Source organism: Gigantopelta aegis, chromosome 2, assembly GCF_016097555.1.
Source record: "Gigantopelta aegis isolate Gae_Host chromosome 2, Gae_host_genome, whole genome shotgun sequence".
Taxonomy (NCBI): Eukaryota; Metazoa; Mollusca; class Gastropoda; order Neomphalida; family Peltospiridae; genus Gigantopelta; species Gigantopelta aegis.
Window position 1 is genome coordinate 49,226,543 of NC_054700.1, and position 27,875 is coordinate 49,254,417.

General features: G+C 39.4%; 1 protein-coding gene across 1 annotated transcript; it reads right to left on the reverse strand.

Moving 5' to 3' along the window:
• Positions 1–139: 139 nt before the first annotated feature.
• Positions 140–23,953, reverse strand: LOC121378834 (mesenchyme-specific cell surface glycoprotein-like). Its single transcript, XM_041507174.1, has 11 exons — positions 23,889–23,953; positions 15,356–15,533; positions 13,341–13,592; positions 12,232–12,433; positions 10,931–11,054; positions 5,841–5,958; positions 4,555–4,731; positions 3,548–3,607; positions 2,859–3,097; positions 1,658–1,884; positions 140–322 (listed from the first exon to the last, which is right to left on the reverse strand). The coding sequence occupies exons 2-11, from the start codon at positions 15,528–15,530 to the stop codon at positions 217–219; spliced, it is 1,680 nt and encodes a 559-aa protein (XP_041363108.1). The 5' UTR covers positions 15,531–15,533; positions 23,889–23,953; the 3' UTR covers positions 140–216.
• Positions 23,954–27,875: the final 3,922 nt, after the last annotated feature.

Genomic DNA, 27,875 nt, shown 5'->3' on the forward strand with positions numbered 1-27,875 from the left:
CGGCCAAGCATGTTAATTTAGGTCAAGCATGTTAAAAACAACACCAGCAACAAAACGAAAGAAACAATAAATGAAACAAACCTCACACACCATTTACCCACATTACACACGATCTCACATTTTGAACTAGACACTGGCGTTATAAACATTTTTATTCCTTCTGCATTAAAGCTTTCAAACAAACAACGTGACGAGTTATCGTTCCTGGGTTTCCTCTCACGGTACGTTGGACTTCTCTCCGTCAACCAGCTTGTAGAGGGAGACACTGCTGCTCCTAGACGACACCACCACCAGCGCCCGCTCCCCGGCAACGTCTACGTAGCTGAAAGAAAAAGAAAAAGAAAACAATTGTTTTTGTTTTTGAGTTAACAGCATCTTGTGATTCTAAGGATCCCAGCTTGTCACTATGCATACCAACAATCCTATAAGGAAATGTTTTATTTAACGACGCACTCAACACATTTTACTTACGGTTATATGGCGTCAGACTTATGGTTAAGGACCACACAGATATTGAGAGAGGAAACCCGCTGCCGCCACTTCATGGGCTACTCCTTTCGATTAGCAGCAAAGGATCGTTTACATGCACCATCCCACAGACAGCATACTACATACCACGGCCCTTGTTGCACCAGTTGTGGAGCACTGGCTGGAACGAGAAATAGCCCAATGGGTTCACCGAGGGGGATCGATCCTAGACCGACCACGCATCAAGCGAACGCTTTACCACTTGCCTACGTCCCGCCCTTACAATCATTCCAATGTTAAACGCTTTACTTACCTCATATCACTGATACCCATATCTCTCATATCCTGACATACAGTCCACCAGCCTCCTTCCTCCATCCCAGCTCGTAAATTGACATCTTTGCTATACTTGCTCCTAACGTGTCCTCCTTGCACTTCATGTTTACCTCATGGCGTTGATACCAACACTTCCTGCTAACCCCTGGGCAACTTTGTGCACTGGGCATATCTCACCATCCTCTTCCCTACTACTCCAACTTACCCTCCTTGCACTTTATTGTTACCTCATACCACATTGATACCAACATCTAGTGTTAAACCCTGGATATATAACTGCGTCATAACACCCCATCCCACCCATCCGAATCCAATACCAGCATCTAGTGCTAAACCCTGGAAATATAATTTGTTACACTGCGCCATACCCCCACCCTCCCACTCCTGCTCTTAAGTTGCCTTCCTTTCACTCTATACTCACTTCATGTCATCGACACCAGCATCTCCCGCCAAGTCTGGACAACGTAGTACACTGGATATATCCCACCAGCCTCTCCCCCACCTGATCCTAACTGCCCTTATTGCACATTAAACTTACCTCATATCACTAATGCCCGGATCTCCCGTCAAGCCCTGGACAACACTGGACCTGTCCCACCAGCTTCTCCCCTTCCTGATCCTAAGTGCCCTCACTGCACGTTGAACGTACCTCATTTCATTGATACCGGCATCTCCCGCCAAACACTGGACAACACTGGACATATCCCACCAACCTCTCCCCCTCCTGATCCTAACTGCCATCACTGCACGTTAAACGTACCTCATACCATTGATACCGGCATCTCCCGCCAAACACAGGACAGCATTGGGTATATCCCACGAGCTTCTCCCCCTCAGTGTACATTACACGTACCTCATATCATTGATACCGGCATCTCCCGCCAAGCCCTGGGCATACAGCGTATTCCACGGCGACTGTAGCGATCCGCGTCGATGTACGTGTTGAAATATCGGAGTTGGGTAGCTAGTTATGGCGGGATTCAACGCGTATACATATATATTGCCATTTCGTCCGGATCCGAAAAACAGCATAGTGATGCCGTCAAAGTCGCCGACTGCTAAAGAGTTAATTTCAGGACCCTGGAAGAAAAAATAAGAAAGCAATGATGATGAATTTATGAGAAATGGCTAACAAAATGCAAAATGTTTTATTAATGTTCTTTGAACATTGACCTTGCATGAGGATGACTACAGTTCAGAATACACTAGAATGACGATCCCCTGCGCGTGCTGTAACCTCACCGTGGTGCAGGGGTGTAACATTCTCTTTAAGAATGGCCAATAGAGCACAAATTGAAATTTTGAGTAAAAGTCAGTATCTATCTGTGATTTTTGTACAGTTCTTTATACTTTTTTTAATTTAAATATTGAATTTTGATATTGATGTTGAACATCACCTTATTTGTTTTCATTACCATAGTTTGACACCCAATAGCCGATGTATTTTTCGTGATGGGGTGTCGTTAAACATTCATTCATTCATTCATTCATTTTAGAATGACGAAAACGTTTGGATGGTTTGGGAATTTTAATTTCATATATATTCCAGAACCAGATCGGTTTTGAAAAAAGTGTTGTACAGATTGAAATTCTATATAATCCAAGATAGTTGCCATATTTCTTAACCAATCAATCGAAGTTTCTAAAACCTTTAATCTCTTGAAGGCACTATAACAACCATCATGGTGATGTTAATGATGATAATTATCGTTATGATGATGATGATGTTGATGATGATGAAGATGGCGATAATGGTTATGACAATAACGATGATGGTGACGATGACGATGTCAGACAGACAGACAGACAGACAGACAAATAGACAGACAATTTATTCAGTATAAATGCCATAGGCCCATAATACAATCAGAAACTGTTATACGTTTTTGCGCATATATGCGTAGCTGACATTTGCACAATATACTATAGGTATACATTAACACATTTAAATGACGATAACAATATATTTATTTATATAATTATATATAATAAATCAAAACATGAAAAACCCCAACAGACATCTATATATGAAATCTAGTAAAACCATCGAGTACCATGTTGGGAGATCTGGAGTCGGCCTCCTGTACCGGAGTCCGCGTTCCGGTCGACGAGTCGCCGTTGAACGTTCTGTCGTAGCTCTGAGCGCCGATCACCTCGAAGTCGTCCCCGCTTTCGTACACCCTCCCACCGAGACCAAACGCGTCGAGGGACTCCCAGATCGAGAATCCCCGACCTCCAAACGCGAACACTTCATTCGGGGCGCCCGAGTCCACGGTACTCACATGCAAGCGTCCTGCAATCGAAAAAAAAAGAAAAAAAAAACCCCAGAAAGAAATGTAAAGCGTCGAAGAAGACCGGAAAAGGGGGAGATGTACGCTTATTTATCTATCCCAAAGTTATGGTGATGAAAAAGCTGATACAAAATAGATCATAATACACTTAAGAACATCTAAGGTTAAAAGAAGTCCCTGTGCTAATCTCAGTTTTATAAATTAGAAGACTAAATAAATAAATAAAATAAAATAAAATAAAAAAATAAATAATAAACAACTTTTTTGAATATTTAATAGTATACTATTATGAGATCAAATTTTTTTTTAGATATCAAGGATGTTTTGCATAACATGAAAACTTACAAACTGAAAGTGATAAAAAAAAAATTAAACCTTTACAGTATCCCGCAAATTAACGAATTTGTAGAATTAATTCATCTTCAAAGAAATGTTAAATGTTAAAATCTCACCCATTTCAGCATTGTTTTCCAGCTGAGTTTTCAGCACAGGATCTGATATGTGGCTCCAGTCTTGAAGAAAAGTAAACAATTTATAAACAATAAAAGACATAAATACCAAGTAACGCACAAAAGAAAACAATTACTACCCCTCCCCCCCCACCCCCCACTAAAACCCCAAATAATCCACCCCAACAAAAAATCAACAAAAACAACCCAACCCCTCGAAAAATAAATAAAAAAGGAGAAACAACAACAACAAACAAAAACAAAACACAACGAAACAAAACAAAACAAAAACTACAAACAAACAAAGCATAAATATAGATATATTGACTAGACTATGGGCACATCGTCAAGAAGGGTAGTGGTGGTGGTGGGGTTATAAGGCTATGGAAGTTACCATTTTATTAGGGAAATTATGTTAAATAATAAACCCAAAACAGAATTCGTTTGCTTCAGGTCAAAATATGAAACACATTTTTAGCAAATAGATCGGACAGCCAAAACGAACGGAATCGTAGAACCATATTTTAAACAAAATAAAGAGAAAAAACATTCTAGTACACTAGGCTTATCAAATATCACTGTGACATTAAAGGGACATTCCTGAGTTTGCTGCAATTTTTAAGATGTTATCGACTAACAGAGACTTTTTAACGATTGTAATTACATATCAAATATATTTTTCTCTGCATAAAATATTAGTGACTGTATATTAAACGTGTTTCTGATCGTTCTAATATTAGTACTAGGTTAAATTTCATTTTATTTTCTAAAATATTTGTTTTCATACATACGAACTTATTTGAAGACAAACTCCAGTTTGGGCTTCTTAAAAATATTCAGACGACCAGAAACACATTAAATATACAGACACTGATATTCTAAACACGAAAATATATAGGTATTTAATATGTCAGTTTAATCGTAGAAATATGTTATTAGTCGGAAACATCTTAAAATGCAGCAAACTCAGGAATGTCTCTTTAATACCGGAACAGACAGAACTGGCCTACCTAGTGCGGCTGCGCGCTCGTTGTCGGTGAAACTGAGCGCAGGAATATTACTCTTTCTTCCTTCATCTGTCGTCACAATGTAGTCCAGGTTGTTCCACTTGAGATGAGCAATCTTGTCCGGCTGGAAGAACGATTTCAGCTTCCGTCGCTTCATGACGATCCCTTTCCCATTGTTTACTACAAACGAAATATCGGCAATAGTCGACGTCACATAAAACAAAATGACCAATTTGCACTCTAAGAACATGTATCATAAGGATGTTATTTTCTGAAAGTCGGATTTTAGCTATAGTTGACCCATATGCTGGACAGTTACTTTTATTGTATTATGGTATAGAATCTGAACGACAAAACCGTAATACATAGTCAGGGCCGTATCTCTGCACAGAGAGTTGAATGGGCATTTGGAAAATAGTGTTTGATTCTACGAATATCTATCTAGTGCCTCATCTATAGAAGGATAGCCACTCCCAAGGAGATCCTTTACTGGAGATTTCATCCTTCTTAGATCTCTACCTAGTGCTTCATCTGTAGAAGGACAGCCACTCCCAAGGAGATCCTTTACCGGGGAGTTCATCCTTCATGAATCTCTATTCAGTGCCTCATCCATAGAAGGACAACCACTCCCGAGGAGATCCTTTACTGGAGATCGCATACCTCTTGTACTGCAACAAGAGGACTGCCACTCCCAAATTAGTTTACTAAATCTTTACTAAAACTAGCACCGGGCAGAACTCATTAGAATAATTACAGCTGGAGACCTCTCGCTGCAGTGGACCCAGATTCTAGTTCCGACAAGAGACTGGAAGCTCCAGGACTAAAGGTAGTCCTAAACAAATTGGCATCTTGCTGGGTCGAAGTTCGAGGTGCACCTAACCTTTGATAGAACAGTTAATATCACAAATCCTGCCATTGGTGATAAATGTGACAGTGTTTGATGTGATAAAATGTTAATCTGTGATTTAATTTGAACTAGAATTAATATACCAATTACCATTTTGCTTGAAACATGTGCGGGTTCCTATTAAAAATAGCATGACAATTTTTGTGCGAAACTAGGGTAGTCATAGATGCTACCGATTATGTCTGAAATTAGCAGTCTAAATCACAATGTTTCTGATTTACTTTAACGGTGATGGGTGGTAGTATTTATATCCATGGTGTATAATTATGTCGGCTGATACGCTGCATGTAAGAGTTTTATCCACATATGTTACTATTGTCATCTATGTGATTTGATTACCCTATAATTGTATAACCGATTGTGTTTAATAAATTCCACTTACCATCTCTATCGCTGACATCAATACTGAAGACGTGCGAGTTCCAGTCCTTGGTACCCATCGGGTAGATGTTCATGATGGACTTGCTGGTGAGGTTGACGATGCACATGGCGTTGTTCTCCTACAACACACAAGATCACCTGTTACCCAAGGGTGGGAATGAAACAAATGAACTCAGCGTGCTATAAAAGGTTGGCCACCAAAAATCATATAGATATTTAGGATCACAACCTAGGTGGGCAACCTTTCCGAAAAGCTACTGGAAATTTGTGGGTAGCTGTTAAATGTGATAGCCATCTTCGAAATCGCGCATTGCTTTCCACCTGCCCAATAGTCAAAGTAAGATTTGGTCTCGTTTTAGAAAGTGTTCAGTTTATGTTTGAGGTTGATTCCTGGTGGATTTTCCCCCAAGAAATCCGATGGTGCTAACTGATGTTTAATAACATGCGTCCAACCTGACCCAGAATTATTTGCTGGGTTAGCGTGAATGTTGGTCAATTTAGGGAATTTGTGTGGTCGATGTATGTCAGTTCAAGGATGAACAGTTCGATTAAATAATTGTCCACTGGGGCCTACTTCATAAAGGTCTCTTAGGCTCTGTTAGACAACAAGGCATCCTCTTTGCAAGTGTTTTAGCATTGCACTGCGAGATCGCAAAGTTGCGAGAGTTTAGTAAATTAGGCCCCAGTTCATTTATCAAACAGATCGACAGAAGAAAAGAAGCTAATAAACTGTAGTATCGTCGAGAGACAGTTCATTCTTTCATTCATTCATTCATTCATTCATTCATTCATTCATTCATTCATGCATTCATTTGCTAAAGCAATTGCCTATAAGCAAAAACGTAAATTTACGTAATACTTTTACATTATTACATTACTGAGGTAGAAGTGGCAGGAGGGGCAGAAATTGTTTCGAAAATATTCCCTTTTAAATGTAACTGGTAAGTGCTGCCCAAAACTCTACCCTTCTCATCCCATATCCGACCATACAACACCTATATGCATACATTGCCCTGGAATACACGAGTATGCTATTTAAATAAATAGGGGCGGGGCGTAGCCCATTGGTAAAGCGCTCACTAATTGTTGTCGGTGTGGGATCGATCCCCTTCGGTGGGCCCATTGGGCTATTTCTCGTTCCAGCCAGTGCACCAAGACTGGTATATCAAAGGCCGTGGTATGTGCTACCTTGTCTGTGGAATGGTGCATATTAAAGATCCCTTGCTACTAATGGAACAATGTAGCGGGTTTTCTTTCTATTGCTGTGTCAGAATGACCCTATGTTTAGCATCCTATAGCCGATGATTATTACATCAATTTGCTTTAGTAGTGTCGTTAAACAAAACAAACTTCTTTTAAAAGTAAATATTACCTAACAGCGTATAATATACGACGTTAGGTAATATTTACTTTATATGCATTATGTTGTTGTGTGTTATATACGACCATGGAACTCATTGTTATGTTCTTTAGGTAATGATACTTGCAGGGCTATGCAGGCATCCGGTAGTTTAAAACAAGACACTCTCTTGGAATATTAACAACACCTGCTGGAATAATGAATATATGAACACTAGCGTTCTATTTAAACAGCAATACAAGATGCAACAGAGAATGCATGAACAATAGCGTGTTGATTAAGATACACTACTTACTGGACAATTGAATGTATTGACACTTGCGTGGTCTGCTGGACAAGTGAATATATGGACACTAGCGTGGTCTGCTGGACTAGTGAATGTATGGACACTAGCCTCCTCTGATGGACTAGTGAATGTATGAAAACTAGCTTGTTCTGTTGGACTAGTGAATCTGTAGACACTAGCGTGCTCTGGTTGAATAGTGAATGTATGGATACTAGCGTGCTCTGATGGAATAGTGAATGTATGGCCACTAGCCTTCTCTGGTGGACTAGTGAATGTATGAAAACTAGCGTGCTCTGGTGGAATAGTGAATGTATGGAAACTAGCGTGCTCTGCTGGACTAGTGAATGTATGGACACTAGCGTGCTCTGATGGAATAGTGAATGTATGGACACTAGCCTCCTCTGAAGGACTAGTGAATGTATGAAAACTAGCTTGTTCTGTTGGACTAGTGAATCTGTAGACACTAGCGTGCTCTGGTGGAATAGTGAATGTATGGATACTAGCGTGCTCTGCTGGACTAATGAATGTATAGACACTGGTGTCCTCTGGTGGTCTAGTGAATGTATGGAAACTAGCGTGCTCTGGTGGAATAGTGAATGTATGGACACTAGCCTTCTCTGATGGACTAGTGAATGTATGAAAACTAGCGTGCTCTGGTGGAATAGTGAATGTATGGACACTAACGTCCTCTGGTGGAATAGTGAATGTATGGCCACTAGCGTGGTCTGGTGGACTAGTGAATGTATAGACACTGGTGTCCTCTGGTGGTCTAGTGAATGTATGGAAACTAGCGTGCTCTGCTGGAATAGTGAATGTATAGACACTAGCGTGCTCTGCTGGAATAGTGAATGTATGGACACTAGCGTGCTCTGCTGGAATAGTGAATGTATGGGCACTAGCGTGCTCTACTGGAATAGTGAATGTATTGACACTAGCGTGCTCTACTGGAATAGTGAATGTATTGACACTAGCGTCCTCTGGTGGAACACTGAACGTATGGACACCAGTGCCCTCTGCTGGACTAGTCAATGTATGCACATTAGCGTTCTCTGCTGGACTAATGAATGTATATTCACTATCGTGTTCTGCTGGAGTAGTGAATGTATGAACACTAGCGTGATCTGCTGGACTAGTGAATGTATGAACACTAGCGTGCACTGGTGGACTGGTGAATGTATGGGCACTAGCGTGCTCTGGTGGAATAGTGAATGTATGGACACTAGCGTGCTCTGGGGGAATGGTGAATATATGGACACTAGCGTGCTGTGGTGGAATAGTGAATGTATGGACACTAGCGTGCTCTGGTGGAATTGTGAATGTATGGAAACTAGCGTGCTCTGGTGGAATGGTGAATATATGGACACTAGCGTGCTGTAGTGGAATAATGAATGTATGGACACTAGCGTGCTCTGGTGGAATTGTGAATATATGGACACTAGCATGCTCTGGTGGAATAGCGAATGTATGGACACTAGCGTACTCTGGAGGAATAGTGAATATATGGACACTAGCGTGCTCTGGTGGAATAGTCAATGTATGGAAACTAGCGTGCTCTGGTGGAATAGTGAATGTATGGACACTAGCGTGATCTGGTGGAATAGTGAATATATGGACACTAGCGTGCTCTGCTGGACTAGTGAATGTATGAACACTAGCGTGCTCTGCTGGACTAGTGAATGTATGGATACTAGCGTGCTCTGCTGGACTAGTGAATGTATTGACACTAGCGTGCTCTGCTGGACTAGTGAATGTATGGACACTAGCGTGCTCTGCTGGACTAGTGAATGTATGGACACTAGCGTGTTCTGCTGGACTAGTGAATGTATGGACACTAGCGAGCTCTGCTGGAGTAGTGAATATATGGACATTAGCATGCTCTGCTGGACTAGTGAATGTATGGACACTAGCATGTTCTGGTGGACTAGTGAGTGTATGGACACTAGCGTGCTCTGCTGGACTAGTGAATGTATGGAAACTGGCGTCCTCTGCTGAACTAGTTAAAGTATGGACACTAGCGTGCTCTGGTGGACTAGTGAATGTATGGAGACTAGCGTGTTATGTTGGACTAGTGAATGTATGGACACTAGCGAGCTCTGGTGGACTAGTGAATGTATGGACACTAGCGTGTTCTGTTTCACAAATGAATGTATGAACACTTGCGTGTTCTGCTGAACTAGTGAATGTATGGACACTAGCGTGCTGTGCTGGAATAGTGAATATATGGATGCTAGCGTGCTCTGTTGGACTAGTGAATATATTTACACTAGCGTGCTCTGTTGGACTAGTGAATGTATGAAGACTAGCGTGTTATGCTGGACTAGTGAATGTATGGACACTAGCGTGCTCTGCTGGACTAGTGAATGTATGAACACTATCGTGCTCTGCTGGAATAGTGAATATATGGACACTAGCGTGTTCTGTTGGACTAGTGAATGTATGGACACTAGCGTGCTCTGCTGGACTAATGAATGTATGGACACTAACGTGTTCTGGTGGACTAGTGAATGCATGGACGCTAGTGTGCTCTGCTGGATTAGTGAATGTATGGACACTAGCGTTATCTGCTGGACTAGCAAATGTATGGACACTGGCGTCCTCTCCTGAACTAGTTAATGTATGGACACTAGTGTGCTCTGGTGGACTAGTGAATGTATGGAAACTAGCGTGCTCTTGTTGACTAGTGAATGTATGGAAACTAGCGTGCTCTGTTGGAATAGTGAATGTATATACATTAGTGCCCTCTGCTGCAATAGTTAATGCCTGAGTAGCAGTACCTGAAGCGTTATGTAAGGCTCGTGTCCGTCGTTGGACTAGCTAATGCCTGATTAGCAGTACCTGAAGCATTATGTAAGCCTTGTGTCCGTCGTTGGACTAGTGAATGTCAGAGTAGCAGTACCTGAAGCGTTATGTAAGCCTTGTGTCCGTCGTTGGACTAGTGAATGTCAGAGTAGCAGTACCTGAAGCGTTATGTAAGCCTTGTGTCCTTCGTTGGACTAGCTAATGCCTGAATAGCAGTACCTGAAGCGTTATGTAAGCCTTGTGTCCCTCGTTGGACTAGTGAATGCCAGAGTAGCAGAACCTGAAGCGTTATGTAAGCCTTGTGTCCGTCGTTGGACTAGATAATGCCAGAGTAGCAGTACCTGAAGCGTTATGTAAGCCTTATGTCCGTCGTTGGACTAGTCAATGCCTGAGTAGCAGTACCTGAAGCGGTATGTAAGCCTCGTGTCCGTCTTTGGACTAGTTAATGTCCGAGTGGCAGTACCTGAAGCGTTATGTAAACTTTGTGTCCGTCGTTGGACTAGTTAATGTCCGAGTAGCAGTACCTGAAGCGTTATGTAAGCATTGTGTCCGTCCTTGGACTAGTTAGTGCCTGAGTAGCAGTACCTCAAGCGTTATGTAAGCCTTGTGTCCGTCGTTGGACTAGTTAGTGCCTGAGTAGCAGTACCTGAAGCGTTATGTAAGCCTTGTGTCCGTCGTTGTTGATGGCGATGTATTCAGGCTCGATGTTGGAGGAAAACGTGGAAATGGCGTCATTCATCCAAAATCTGTATCCGCGGTCGATCAGATCCCTTCACGAAATAAATAAACACTAGATTTAGAATATGTTTATATGTGTGTTCGTGTGTATGTGTGTATGCAGGTTAGTATGTATGAAGGTGCGCGTGCGTGTGCATAGGTGTGTATGATGGTTCATGTTTTGTATTAAATGTTCATATTTCATAGATATCAGTTTTCAAAAATAATTTGAGCACACATATTTAAAAAATACAACCCTCCAAACGAGTATGTATAATACAACGGAAGTTATGAATTACACTAATTAAAATATATCAAGTATATGTATTATACTTATAACAAGTAAGAAGGTAGTTCGTCTTGGATTTGTCTTTATTCGTTTTTGATGTGTATTTTATGGTGATAAGGATCCGCGGGGCTTGTAGCACAAATAACAGCGACGCCCCTTCTCGAGATATGTATTTTGCAACCCCTTGGGGAGAGAGGAAAAATGACCTGGGGAAAATAAATGTACACATCACTGCTGGATCCCCTGAAGCGCGGGGACCGTAACACGTGGTCATGTGCTAACACAATACACTGGCTCTGGATATGATACGGTATAATTAAAGCTAAGGTAATCAAATGATATCAAAATTTGATGACGACGACAATAATGATACTGATGATAATGGTGACTTTGATGGCTATGACGATGGTAGTTTTGATGATAATAATTGTGATAATATTGATGTTGATGTTGATGATGTTGATGGCGATGATGATTATAATGACGGAGGTGGCTAGAGCTGGGCGATTTTGAAATTTGAGGTTCGGTATCGAAATCGGTATTTTTGGGGTGATTTACCTCGGTATCGGTACGGTATTCGGTATTGACACGATACAGATATCGAGCGCTATTTTAGGTATACTCTGCTTTAAATGCATGCCTGTGTTATGGCTCACCCGCTAATTTCATCTAAATGCAATTAAATTCAATACACAAGGCTCTCGTCTGAATTATACCAACCCATTTTGCGTTCGTCAGATATAATTTTAGTGCTTTCCGAGAAATATTTTTCAATACCGAAATTTCGTTATTTGGAAATTTTCTAACTACGGTAAATCGGTACTGACATAATACCGATTCCGAACGGTATATACGGTATACCGCCCAGCTCTAGTTGTGGTTATAATTATGGTGGTTTGATCGTCGTGATAACTATGAATTTGATAATACTTATAGCTTACTGTTGTGCGTTTTGGTCGTTATTCCACCTAACCGAGAAGCCAAGCGTTGAGCGATCGAACGAGGCCGTGTCAATGATATTTATTTCCCCTTCCGGGTCAATCTTAACACCATCGCTCATGTAGGGTGTGCCTTCATCAGACACAACCAATGTCTTACAGTCCGAGGTAAACTTCAAATTCTCTGGGTGGGATCCAACAACAACTGAAAACACAATAACCATGATGATAAATCCGAACGACAGAGCCGTCACATAATACGTAATCAGGGCCGTATCCCTGTACAATACAGAGTCGAATAGGCATTTGGCAAAATAGTGGTTGATTCCGTAAATATCTATCTAGTGTCTCATCTATGGGAGAACAGCCACTCCCGAGCAGATCCTTTACTGGAGATGTTAACCTTCTTGCACCACCACACATAATAGCAACAGCAACAATAAAGAAAGAAAGACAGAAAGTGGGTGGGAGTCTGTCAAGCCATTTGAGGACCATAGAAGTACACCCCTCTGCTCAAGCAACTTTTCGTTTTTTAAAATACATTTTCCGTAAAGGCATGACTCGACGCAACCCCCCTCCCCCCACCCCCCACCCGAATAAAATTCGCTCGCAACAGTCTAGACACACACACCCAACCCATACATAGATTTCTGCACATGTGCCCGAACCTTAGTCCTTAATGTTTGTGACTTGCATGGCCATACTAAACTGTTCATTGGGCTATTTCTCATTCCATCCAGTGCACCACAGCTGGTATATGAAAGGCCATGTTATGTGCTTTCCTGTTTGTGGGATGGTGCATATAAAAGATCCCGTCCAACTAATGTAAAAATGTAGCGGGTTTCTTCTCTAAGACTATATGTCAAAATTACCAAAAAGAATTTGTTTTGTTTATCACCACTAGAGCACATTGATTAATTAATCATCGTCTATTAGATGTCAAACATTCGGTAATTCTAACACTTAGTCATCGGAGGAAACCCGCTACATTTTTTCCTAATGCAGCAAGGGATCTTTTATATGCTCTTTCCCACAGACAGGAAAGCACATACCACGGTGTTTGTTTGACCAGTTGTGGAGCACTGGTTGGATGAAAACAAGGCGACACTAACTTCTCTTTATCAGGTTGAGAGTCGCGCCGTCCGAGATGGGAAGGTCGTAGAAGTTGATGTGGCCGCTCGACGCGTCGTCTTTGCCCTCGAATGAAATTACGAAGTAGCCGGTGGGATAGTCGTAGCAGACTTCGACGTCGAGCGGGTTGCCGTCGTCTACGTCAGGCAGATCGTAGTGGTGGACGAGCTCCGGCCACATGTAACTCCCGTTCGAGTTGATGCGGACCTGGTGTAAGACTCGTTCTTCGGAACCTACAGAAACAAAAATTGTGATGATTGTATACACCTGGGCCCATATTTTTGAAGCTATCTTAGCTCTACAAAAGCGTATATTAACGTCACTATGGCGTGCGCTGTAGTGACGTCATAGCCTTCGATGATTTTACGATTTCGTAGCGTAAAGATAGCTTTGAAATTCCTTAGCCTGGGCATTAATTAAGCATCACCTGAATTCCAGTGCAGCAAGAAAGCCTCCTAGATGTATCTGTCCATGCCGACGTAGTTTAAACCAGATATTGAAATTCTTTTCACAAATTCTGTGTACTGGGTATTTACCGCGATAGCATGAATAAATTAATTATGAGATATACACCAGTGCAATTCCAGTTCCATAGTTAATCACCATTCATTTGCATGCATCTTTTTCTCTAGAATACATGAAAAAGTGCTGTCAATTTTTTTTTAAAATATCCTTTGTATACACAGAACATTAATTTCAGTCTTTTGTATCCACGAAATGGTCACAATTATAAGTCATATGGTAAAAACTAGGTAGTGCTTAATTAATTTCCATGTGTAAATTAGTGGAGGTGTTTCTACAATATATGATCAGCAATTCGTCCACCTTCTTCCAGTTGCATCTCCCTCCACATGACTCCCAAATGTGTCCAGATTTCAATCCATCCATTTATTCATCCACCCATTCGTCCTTCCGTCCGTCCATCTATTTACCTAGCTGCCTATACAGATCGCCCTCTGACCTGCAAGTCCATCTGTCCTTCCATCCATTCATCTATCCATCATCATCCATCCATGCATCCATCCATCCATCTACCCACCACCCATCTATCGATTAATGAACCAATCTATCCATCCAGCCATCCGTCCGTTCTTCTTCCCTTCCATCCATCCATCCATCCACTAATCCTGCCATCCATTCACCTGCACATCCATATGTTCGTCTGTCCGTCAGTCTGATTGACCAACCGCCTGCACATCCATCAACCCACTCATCCATCCATCCAACCATAAATCCATCCATCCATCCATCCATCCATCCATTGTCATCCATCCATCCACAAATCCAGTCATCCATCCATCCATAATATAAAATCCATCCATCCATAATATAAAATACACCCACCCACCCAACGCCCACCTGTCCATCCATCCATCCATCCATCCATACACCTACCACTCCATCCATCCATCCATCGTCCATCCATCCATCCACCAATACAGCCATTCATTCATTCATTCATCCCTCCCTCCCTCCCTCCCTCCCTACCTCCATCCATCCATCCATCCACCAATTCAGCCATCCATTCACCCACCCATCTACGTTTACACCTTCATTTGGTAGCTATCCCACTTCTCACTATGTCCGTTGTGTAATATTCCTCACACAACCACCTATCTCTGGGCACAATCCTCTTACATTTATTAGTTATCTACCACACCATTTAACCGATCTCCACCCTCTGTGTATATATATATATATATATATATATATATATATATATATGTGTATATGTGTATGTGTGTATGTATGTATGTCTGTCTGTCTCTATGTATGTATCTCTCTCTCTCTCTCTGTATCTCTATCTCTATCTCTATATATATCTATCTATATCTCTCTCTCTGTGTGTGTGTGTGTGTGTGTGTGTGTGTGTGTGTGTGTGTGTGTGTGTGTGTGTGTGCACACACTGTTTTCCCTTTTCAATAGTTGGTCAATGTGCCCTTTTTTTTTCCTGAGTCCCCATCCCCGAAATGTTTCCTTGATGTGTCATTTATACCTATGACGTAGAGGTAGCGATGCCGAGCATCAAACGAACTCTCGCTGGCTGCGTTCATGCCGAACTGGAATTTGTTTCCTCCTCGACCGGAGAGTTGCAGGTAGCCATGTTCCTGGAGAACAATCTCGGCCAGAGTCAGGCCAAACAGGGAGATGGTGATCAGCAGCCACTGCATCTCCTGTAACATAGAACACAATCTGGCCTGATGTTTATAAAACCTTTAAGAGTCTAAGACTCGAGACTATAACATAGTCTCAGACGTGAACATCTGCCTTCACCATCACCACCACCACCATCATCATCACCACCACCACCACCACCACCACCACCACCACCACCTCCAGCACCACCACCATGTTCAACATTACTCATCACTAGCACCAACAACTGCCTTCACCATCACAATCACCATCACCACCACCACCACCACCACCATGTTCAACATTACTCATCACTAGCACCAACAACTGCCTTCACCATCACCGTCACCAGCACCATGTTCAACATTACTCATCACTAGCACCAACAACTGCCTTCACCATCACCGTCACCAGCACCATGTTCAACATTACTCATCGCTAGCACCAACAACTGCCTTCACCATCACCACCATCACCATGTTCAACATTACTCATCACTAGCACCAACAACTGCCTTCACCATCACCACCACCACCATGTTCAACATTACTCATCGCTAGCACCAACAACTGCCATCACCATCACCATCACCACCACCACCACCATGTTCAACATTACTCATCACTAGCACCAACAACTGCCTTCTCCATCACCGTCACCATCACCATCACCACCACCATCACCATGTTCAACATTACTCATCACTAGCACCAACAACTGCCTTCACCATCACCGTCACCAGCACCATGTTCAACATTACTCATCACTAGAACCAACAACTGCCTTCACCATCACCACCACCACCATGTTCAACATTACTCATCGTTAGCACCAACAACTGCCTTCACCATCACAATCACCATCACCACCACCACCACCACCATGTTCAACATTACTCATCACTAGCACCAACAACTGCCTTCACCATCACAATCACCATCACCACCACCACCACCACCATGTTCAACATTACTCATCACTAGCACCAACAACTGCCTTCACCATCACCGTCACCAGCACCATGTTCAACATTACTCATCACTAGCACCAACAACTGCCTTCACCATCACCGTCACCAGCACCGTGTTCAACATTACTCATCGCTAACACCAACAACTGCCTTCACCATCACCACCACCACCATGTTCAACATTACTCATCGTTAGCACCAACAACTGCCATCACCATCACCATCACCATCACCACCACCACCACCATGTTCAACATTACTCATCACTAGCACCAACAACTGCCTTCACCATCACCGTCACCATCACCATGTTCAACATTACTCATCACTAGCACCAACATCTGCCTTCACCATCACCATCACCACCACCACCTCAACATTACTCATCACTAGCACCAACAACTGCCTTCACCATCACCACCACCACCATGTTCAACATTACTCATCGTTAACACCAACAACTGCCTTCACCATCACCATCACCACCACCACCTCAACATTACTCATTGTTAGCACCAACAACTGCCTTCATCATCACCATCACCATTACCATCACCACCACCATGTTCAACATTACTCATCGCTAGCACCAACAACTGCCATCACCATTACCATCACCATCACCATCGCCGTCATGTTAAACATTGCTGATCGTTAGCACCAGCAACGACCATCACCATCACCATCACCATCACCACCACCATCATCACCACCATGTTCAACATTACTCATCACTAGCACCAACAACTGCCATCACCATCACCATCAACATCACCACCACCATCACCACCACCATGTTCAACATTACTCATCGTTAGCACCAACAACTGCCTTCACCATCACCATCACCATCACCATCACCATCACCACCACCATGTTCAATATTATTCATCACCAGCACCAACAACTGCCTTCACCATCTCCACCACCTTCATGTTTACCAACATGACCATCTCTCTCGCCATCGTCACTTTCTCCTTCGTTGTTGTTGCCATTGTATGTCTACACCTAGGACCTAATTCATTAAACCGTACCCATATGTCCGACGGCATATAACCGTAAATAGAATGTGTTGAGTGCATCGTTAAATAAAACATTTCCTTCCTTCCTTCATTAAACTATCGCTAGCGATATCGAGGTGCAATTCATAAGGAATTGCAAGGACGATGCAGTGTTGCTTAAACGAGCTTAAGGGAGCTTTGTGGACTAGTCCCCTGATCGATAATTGTATGCGTACATTGGTTCTTTTAAATTTATTTAGTGTGGGACATTCTCAGGGAGAGTTCTGATATTAAACAATGCGTTAAGTCTAAAATGTACTTTACCAAACTTAAGTATGGACATGCTATCTACACTATTTTTGTATTATGCATTGTTATTGGAACTACACTGATTAATAATAGGATATGGATGATAGCTATTTGACAAATACATTCATAGGAATAGCTTTCCAAATGTGTTTCAAATGAGACACAATGGAGTTCATCTGCGAATTATTGCAATGCACCTTTATGGGGGGGGGGGGGGGCGGGGGGTAATCGGAACCATATGGATATTAATTCAGCAAAAACATTAAAAAAATAATAATAAAAAAAACCCAAACATTGTAAGTCTTTTTGCTGCAATTTTGATAGTGGAAGATTGGTATCATGCTTAACACACGAAGAGTTCCGTCCTATACAGTACTCTTGTATGTGTTTCTTTCTAGTAAAATAGTAGCCAACACACATCCACACAAACTGCTCATTCATTCATTCACTCACACACATACACAAACACACACACATGCGCGCGCGCGCACACACACACACACACAGACACACACACACACACACACACTCAAACCAGTGCTTTGCTCTTGTATTGTAGTTTGGTGTTCCAACAAATACTTATGTGCATGCATGTATGTTATATGATTATTGTGTACAGATTATGAGATAATATACATTAGTAATCAAATATGCCAACTTTCAATATCACATTAATGTATAAAAACACTGAAACATAAGTAACAATTAGGTATATTGTATTACTAATGCATACCAAAGTTGTGAATGCACTGGCATATATAAGCCGTATTGTAAATCCATGAAGGGAAACTATTGGGTAATCATATTTTGGTCTATCAAACATGCATTAAAAATTGTTCTCTTCTGAATATCGGTAGTTACATGCGTGTAAGATGATGAACAGGCCTATAATAAGTATATAAACTATAATACTAAATACAATTATGTACGCGACCTGCGTGTTGTTGAAACGATGAAAACCTTACCGCGGATACACAGCAGAACTATATACAGTAAATGTGCAACCTGTCACGGTGTACTTTCATTGTAACATAATAATTGTATATACTTACCCACTCCACTGTTGTTTTAATAGGGAGATACTGAATACCAAGGTATGGTTATCCAACTTTTTCTGTGTACAATTACCGTATGACTGGTAACAAAGCTGGCGACAGGCGTGCACTCGATGTCGCACGTGCAGTCACTGAGTGTCAAAACAGTTAGAAATACCACCTGTTTTGGTTTGTTGTTATGCACATACTGCTCCCCTAAAGCGCAGTACTGTTACGCATACATCATTTATTGTTGGGTGTTTTTCTGTTTGTTGTTTTTTAGGTTATTTATGTTCTCTTTATTTTGGGTTTTGATTGTTATTGTAGGGTCGTTGTGCAACACGGTTGCCAACGACCTATTGTTTACTTTTTATGTTAAAAAAGGCTTTGGTACAGCATATCATGTGTACATATGCATTTATGAGTTTTTAGTTAGTGGAGGAAGGTTATAAGGATTCACTAGGAGTATATCTCAAGGTTCATGTATATCACTTACATTATTATTATTATTATTATTATTAAAGTTAAAAATGTTCTTTGTCAAAATTCCAAATAAGTAGTAGTATTAAGTTTGTGTCTGCAAATTGTCAGGGCCTTGCAGATGAAAAGGTTTCGAGAGATGTGTTAAATTACTATAAATCAAAAACATATTCAATAATATTTTTGCAGGACATTCATAAAGATGAAAATGGTGCACGGCGGATGAAACATTTATGGAATATGCACACACTAATAGCACCTTATAATACAAGACAGAGAGGAGTTGCTATTCTATTTAATAATGATAATGAATATGTTATTGATAAGGAACATACCTTCATAGACCCAAACGGTAATTACATAATAGCTAGATTAACGATAAATAAACATACTGATTTGACTATAGTAAATATTTATGGTCCAAATGAAGATTCACCGCAATTCTATTTGGATATTTTTAATAAAATTAATTTTGAACAAGAAAACGTGATATTTTGTGGAGATTGGAATTTTGTATTAGACCCACAGCTAGATCTCGAAAATTACAAACGTATTAATAACCTAAGAGCAAGACAAGCAGTATTAGAAACTATAACTAAAAATTACTTAATAGATGCTTGGAGAATATTAAATGGGGATACCAAATCAGTTACGTGGAGGAGGAAAAAACCTAGACAGCAGGCTAGACTAGATTATTTTCTTGTATCTCCAAATATTTTTGACAAAATTTTAGATGCTAAAATTACAATACCTTATAGATCTGACCATAATACTATTAATATAACGTGTAATTTTTCGGACCAAGAATGCGGTAGAGGATATTGGAAATTTAACAACTCCCTATTAAAGGACCCATCTTATTGTACTCAAATTAAAAATATAATAAAAGAAACGAAAACTGAATATGGTCAACCAGTGCAAAATTAAAATATTCAAATGATACGTAATGCTGACATAAACTTTAAGATACCAGTATCATTATTTTTAGAAACATTGTTAATGAAAATTAGAGGTAAAACGATATCCTATGCTACCTGGAAAAAACATCAGGAATTAAAGGAAGAAACCGATTTAGAAACAAAAATATCTAATATTCAAAAAGAAATAAATACTAATTTTCAGAACATAAATCAAAATATTTTAGATGAACTGCAAGACACACAACGGAAATTAGAATCTATCGAGATAAGAAAACAGAAGGCGCCTATATACGGTCAAGGACATTGTCGTATCAATTAGGCGACAAGCCAAGTGCATATTTCTATAGTTTAGAAACTAGAAATTATGTCACAAAGACAATTTTAAAATTAGAGACACCTACAGGAACTATTACTTCAACAGGCGAAATATTAAACGAGCAGAGGCGTTTTTATCAGTCATTATATAGCTTTAAAAGTGTTTCAACTGAAAAGATTAATGACTTAATTAACACAAATATTCCAAAACTTAACAAAGAAACTTCAAATAAATTAGAAGGTAAAATATGTATGCAGGAACTAGTATCGACCTTAAAAAAAATGAAGAACAATAAAAGTCCTGGACTAGATGGGTTCACGATAGAGTTTTTACAGTTTTTCTGGATAGACTTAGGTGATTTTGTTTTAAGAACTATAAATGAAGGTTATGATAAGGAACAATTGTCTGTATCACTTAGAAGAGGGGTAATTACTTGTATACCACAAGCAAATAAGAACAGACATCTCTTAAAAAACTGGATACCTATATCACTGTTAAATGTCATTTATAAACTAGCATCCGCCTGCCTAGCAGCTCGAATAAAACCAATTTTAAATAGTATTATAAATGAAGACCAAAAAGGTTTTGTAGAAGGGCGCTTTGTTGGTGAACATATAAGGACATTGTATGATATTTTATTCGAAAGTAAGTCTAATAACATACCAGGACTAATACTTTTAATTGATTTTGAAAAAGCGTTTGATTCTATATCAGTGCAATTCATACACAAAACTTTAAAATATTTTGGTTTCGGTCCATCAATTCGAAAATGGGTATCTACTTTTTACAATAATGCAACGGCACACATTCTACAAAACGGACATCTCTCGGAACCTTTCAACATCGAAAGAGGCTGTCGGCAAGGAGACCCCCTTTCGCCATATTTATTTATGTTAGGTGTAGAAATTCTTGGAATTCTTGTTCGGACAAATCCTCTTATTAAAGGAATCGATATAGGGGGTCTTGAATATAAAATTGGACAATTTGCCGATGACACTCAATTGTATTTAGATGGATCTCCTTTGTCTCTAGAAATGCATTTCGTACTTTAGATATTTTTAGAGACATATCGGGATTGAAAATAAATACAGAAAAAACAAAAACTATTGGATTAGGTCCCCTTGCGAATACCGTGGCGGAAATGTGCAACAGCTAAGTCTAGATTGGTGTGAAAACGATTTTGAGGTTCTAGGTATAACACTTAATAAACACTAGATAGTATCTGGACACTGAATTTGGATGAAAAAGTGGTAAAAATAGAAAAACTGTTAAATTCGTGGCGCGGCAGATGCGGAACTATATGTGGTAGGATAACGGTTGTCAAAACATTAGCTATGTCAAAACTAACTAATATTTTTACCAGTCTACCAAATCCACCTAATGAATATATATTAAAAATAAACAGAATGATTTTCTCATTTATATGGAAAGGTGGGCCAGATAGAATTAAACGCTCAGTTATTACAAAAAATTATACTGAGGGTGGGTTAAAAATGATTGAAATATTAGCATTTATAAAAGCTCTAAAAGTTTCATGGTTAAGACGCTACTTTCAATCAGACTGCAAATGGAAATGGTTTGTAAATAAATATATGGATAATGTAGCTATATCTAAAATGGGAGGCAATGTTTGTGAATATTTAACTAAAAAGTTTAAAACTCCTTTTTGGAATGATGTATTGAATGCATGGAAAGATCTTGTGCAAAAAACAGAAATTGAAACTTGCGACGAAATAGTAAATGAGCCGATATGGTACAACACACATTTTAAAAACAGGTCATTATTTATCCGCAATTGGAATAATAACGGTATAACACATATCAGAGATCTTTTATCTGAAACAGGATACACCATTCCTTTTGCAGAGTTAAAACAAAAATACAACATACGAGGAACCTTTTTAGATTACGAAAATGTAATTCATAGTATCCCAGAAAATTGGAAAGGCATTGTCCAAAAATTACAAGGACAGATAAACTTATATAATACTTTGTGTCCGACGTATATGTTTTTAATGACAAAAATTAGTAAAGGTTGTGGTGTATATTATAATATACTTTCTATGAATGTAGAAATGCCAATGGCACAAATCCGCTGGTCTGCGATAATAAACGATGATAACACCCCGTTAATATGGAAAAGGTATATTTAACACCCAGATTATGTACTAAACAAATCGCACTTATAGATTTTCAATATAAAATTCTTAATAGAATAATAGCAACCAATACCTTTCTATGTAGGATAGGGATTCGGGACGATGCACTTTGTACTTTCTGTAATGAGGACGAGGAAACGATAATGCACCTTTTTGTAAAATGTTCAAAAGTGACTTCTTTGTGGCGAAATTTGGAATCTTGGATTTTTGACGTAACGGGATGCCGTACAGTTATAAACGATAGAAAGATAATATTTGGTATACAAACAGGACAAAAAATACTTAATCATTTAATTTTAATAACAAATATATATATATATATATATATATAATGCTCGAGTAGCGAACATCTCACAATCGTTTACTCGTCTTCTAGCCATGGTAAAGGATTATTACATGACAGAAAGAATAATATCACAAATAAATTTGCAAGGGGACGACCATATTAAAAATTGGTGCCTATTTGTCGCGGTATTAGAAGCCAGTGAATAAATATTCTTCTTCCCCGTTTTCTTTTTATTAAGGTTGATTTAATCAACTGGTTTTAATGCATTTATAATAATATATATTTATGCAAAAATAGAAGTCCTGGAAATACGAGACATGCGGTGAAATAGCCCATGTGTTCAAATACATGTTATACCTCCCTGAAACATCAGCTGTACATATCTTTTTACCTTCTTTTTTCAAATACTGTTTGTATTCAATGACGTGCTGTGTGTATAGTGTATTGTTCTTTTTTTCTTGTATTTTGTAATTGATGTTTTACAAACTGTACCTTTACCAATAAAAAGAAAAATAAAGAATTAAAAAAAAAAAAAATAGTGGTCATACAAAAGGAACTCCTGGTAATTAATCTTTCCATTTGAATGCAGTAAGATGCATGTATTATAGTTTCAAGGTTGTCGTGTCCATTCCTCGACGACGATTCCTACACACAATTCCATACAAATAACGAAAAAAAAAGGTTCTATAAATAAAAAATCAAAAAAAAAATCATGAAATGTCTTGAAAAAAACTCGAGCGTGTCGTCAAAGACCTTGAAATGTCTAGAATTTCAAATTGAGGTGATTACCGTCCCTTCCTTGCCCCGTACCTCTTGGGCGAACCATATTATGAGTATAATTAAAAATGGCCTGCTGTTTTATATATAAATGCGTATAAGATAATTACTAATGGTTGTTAAATGGTTAGATTAACTTACCGTCTAGTCAAAAGTAGAACGAAGAAATCGACAGAGAAGTAAAAATGTTCACTTCAGAGTTCTGGTGGTCCACGTGTTCCAGTTCGCTTATCTAATAAGTCTCCGTGTCTCTTCAATGTCTGTTGCGCACGTGACGTTCCCCGTACTTTTTTTCCCACACAGACCTTTAGCTTTTCAAAGATAACGATATACATGAACCATGCCAGCTGATACACTACTTACATGTTAGACGCTGATTTGTTTTCTTTCTTCTAAATTTTCTTTCGATATATTCTTGTACACGCCCAAATAATGTACTAGATATTTAAATGTGACCTTAATTTTTACGCTCACGCAAAAAATAATGATAAAGAATGAAAGGTAAAGTCAGAAAAATAGTTTAATGCACACCACCCACATATGAACAATTAAATAATGTGCAATATTTGAACATAATGGTCACTCAGCATTTAGGCGTCATCAGGCCAGGCCATAGGTCGTATGGTTTATGTGCACATTCAGAATAAACTGTATATATCGATTCCTGTCTGTTGGCTCATTGGGCTATTTCACGTCCCAGCCAGTGCAGCACGACTGGTATATCAAAGGCCGTGGTATGTGATATCCTTTCTATGGGATGGTGCATATAAAGGATCCGTTTCTGCATTAAGAAAAATGTAGCGGGTTTTCTCTAATGACTACGAGTCAGAATTAGCAAATGTTTGACATCCAATAACCAATGATTAATAAATCAATGTGCTCTAGTGGTGTCGTTAAACAACAGAAAATCTTTAATTTTGAAATATAAGCGAGCTTCAGATTAAAAATTAATTATTCTTTCCGTTATATTACAGCAGAATAACAAATACAAATCATAAATACTTTAAAATAATGTGCAGTGAGTTTTATTTTATTTTGACACCAAAAAAAAAAAAAAAAAAAAAAAAATAATAATAATAATAATAATAAAAAATAAATCAAAAAGCCACACAAAAAAATCCACCTGGTATTAAATATCTTACATAATAGTCACACAAGGTTACATTCATATTTGTTTTCTTTCTTGCACACACGTACATAATATAATTATACTATTTCAATACAAAGTTGACATATACGCAAATTGTGTAGGCCTACTCTCTAGTACAGACTACTTTGCTGCGTTGCCTTTATGGAAAGTCGGGGGCGGGGAAAGACGCGTCCCAGTAATAAAACGATTGCTTAATGCGCAATTGGTCTAGATTGTAGCGATCCCCGTCGGTGGGTCCATTGGACTATTTTTTGTTTCAGGCAATGGTATATCAAAGGCAGTTGTATGTGTTATCCTGTTTGTGGTATGGTGCCTATAAAAGATTTCTTGCTATTAATTGAAAAAATATAATGGGTTTTATGTCGAAATTACCAAATATATGACAACCAAAAGCGGATGATTAATACAAAATGTGCTCTAGTGGTGTCGTTAAAAAAATAAACTTTTATTTTATGGAAAGTCTATTAGAGTCACAAGAAGTTTTTTTTTTTTTTTTTTTGTTTTTTAAATGCCTCGTTCCTGTAACAACTACGCCATTTGAATAATAATACAATATACACCCCATCCTTTCCCAGCATGACACCCGCTTTTGGACTGCGGTATGTTGTAAGCAGCACTCACAAGAGTTGTTTTTATTGTACAGATGGTTCACATCCTCCTCTGTCTGGGGGAGTGGTTTTACCACTGGTATGTTGTTAGCAGAATTTACAAAAACGTTTTTATTACAGATGGTTCACATCCTCCGCTGTCTGGGAGAGTGGTTTTACCACTTGCATGTTGTTAGCAGCACTTACAAGTCTTGTTTTTATCGTACAGATAGTTCACATCCTGCACTGTCTGGGGGAGTGGTTTTACCACTGGTGTGTTGTTAGCAGCATTTGCAAGTGTTGTTTTTATATTAGAGATGGTTCACATCCTCCACTGTCTGGGGGAGTGGTTTTACTACTGGTATGTTGTCTGCAGCATTTACAAGTGTTGTTTTTATATTACAAATGGTTCACATCCTCCACTGTCTGGGGGGAGTGGTTTTACAACTGGTATGTTGTTAGCAGAATTTACCAGTGTTGTTTTTATCGTACAGATTGTTCACATCCTCCACTGTCTGGGGGAGTGGTTTCTTCCTCGTCTCGGGTAGGACTAGCGCCAGCAGAGCTACGATGACACCTAGACCGCCAGCAAGACTTCCCACTGACCACGGCCAGTTACTATGCTGGAAGGAAGAAAGGAAGGAAGGAAATGTTTTGTGTTTAACGACGCACTCAACACATTTTATTTATGGTTACATGGTGTCGGACATATAGATATTGAGAGAGGAAACCCGCTGTCGCCAATTCATGGGCTACTCTTTTTGATTAGCAGCAAGGGATCTCTTATATGCACCATCCTACAGACAATATAATACATACCACGTCCTTTGTTACACAAGTTGTGGAGGACTGGCTGTAACGAGAAATAGCCCAATGGGTCCACCGACGAGGATCGACCCTAGATCGACCGCTTTACCACTGCGTTATGTCCCGCCCTATGCTTAAAGAAAACAAACAAATAAATAAATAAATAAATAAATAAATAACATGTCCCAACTAGTGCTCCACGAATGGTATACCAAAGGTCGTGGCATGCCCTGTCCTGTGTGTGGATACAAATATTCCTTGCTGCTAATGGGTTTCTTCTAAGACCACATGTTAAAGATTACCAAATCTTTGACATCCAGATGCCGATGACTGGTAAATTACTGTTCTTTAGTTGTGTCGTTAAACCGAACAAACTTTAAAAGAACGTTTAACTTTGGTACGGTACTAATAATCTATATATAATATATATATATATATATATATATATATATATATATATATATATATATATATATATATATATATATATATATATATATATATATATACTGAGTGAAACAAAATAAGGGAACACTTGGTATTATATACCACCCTTCAGTCGCTAATGGCTTCGTATCATCTAAATACAAAGATGTAAATGTGGACCTGAATGTCAGGAACGAAGGTAACACACTGTGGATTAGGGTTTTGGTTACTGTCACCGTTCCCTGTTAGCCTTGGTATGGTTCCTTTTTCTCTTTCTACCAGTATACTTACCAGTGTATTTCCAAATGTCGCCAATACTCCTCCGAGTCTGACAAACAATGCTGACGATCCTACACCGACATTTCTGAAAATGTAATAACTTAAAATATAAACAACGCCAATGTGATGCTATCCTTAAATGCATGCTTTTATTATTATAAAAGCTATTTAATGGGACATTCCTGAATTTGCTGCATGGTAAGATGTTTCCGACTAATAAAATATTTCTACCATTAAACTTGCATATTAAATATATTTTTGTTTTATTAGAGTATCAATGTCGGTATATTCAATTTATTTTAGGAAATAAGATAAAATTTAACCTAGTACAAATATTAGAACGATCAGAAACACATTTAATATACAGCCACTAATATTTTTTGCAGATAACATCTTAAAAAGTGCAGTAAACTCAGCGATGACTGAAACGTTGTTTGAGCTGTTATTATCTGACCATTTAACCAGGGACTGCCCCGAGTTTTCTGCCATTTTAAGATGTTTCGACGATTAAGGCCTTTTTAACCACTACCATTACAAGGCATTCGGTAGTCTGGTGCTGCCATCACGGGAGACAAGGAGAGCATCTGCTTGAGATGGTTGAATGACTTCTCGCATTCGTCTGACCACTGGAACTTCGATTCCTTCTTTTTCAGTGTCGCACGTTTTACAGGTTTTCTCCGATAGGCATGCTGTCGAATCGGCGTAGCGTTGGGTTCCAAGCGTACATCCTGGCTTAAGGTGTTGGTAACCGTTGGAAGGTCCCCGACAAATGGAAGCATTGCCTTGTATCAATGTAGTCAACTTTGCTCGCTGGGGGCTCAAGTCTGCTAGAATCTGGCTGTTGGTTAATTTGATCTCTGCAGTCTTGGCGTCATCACA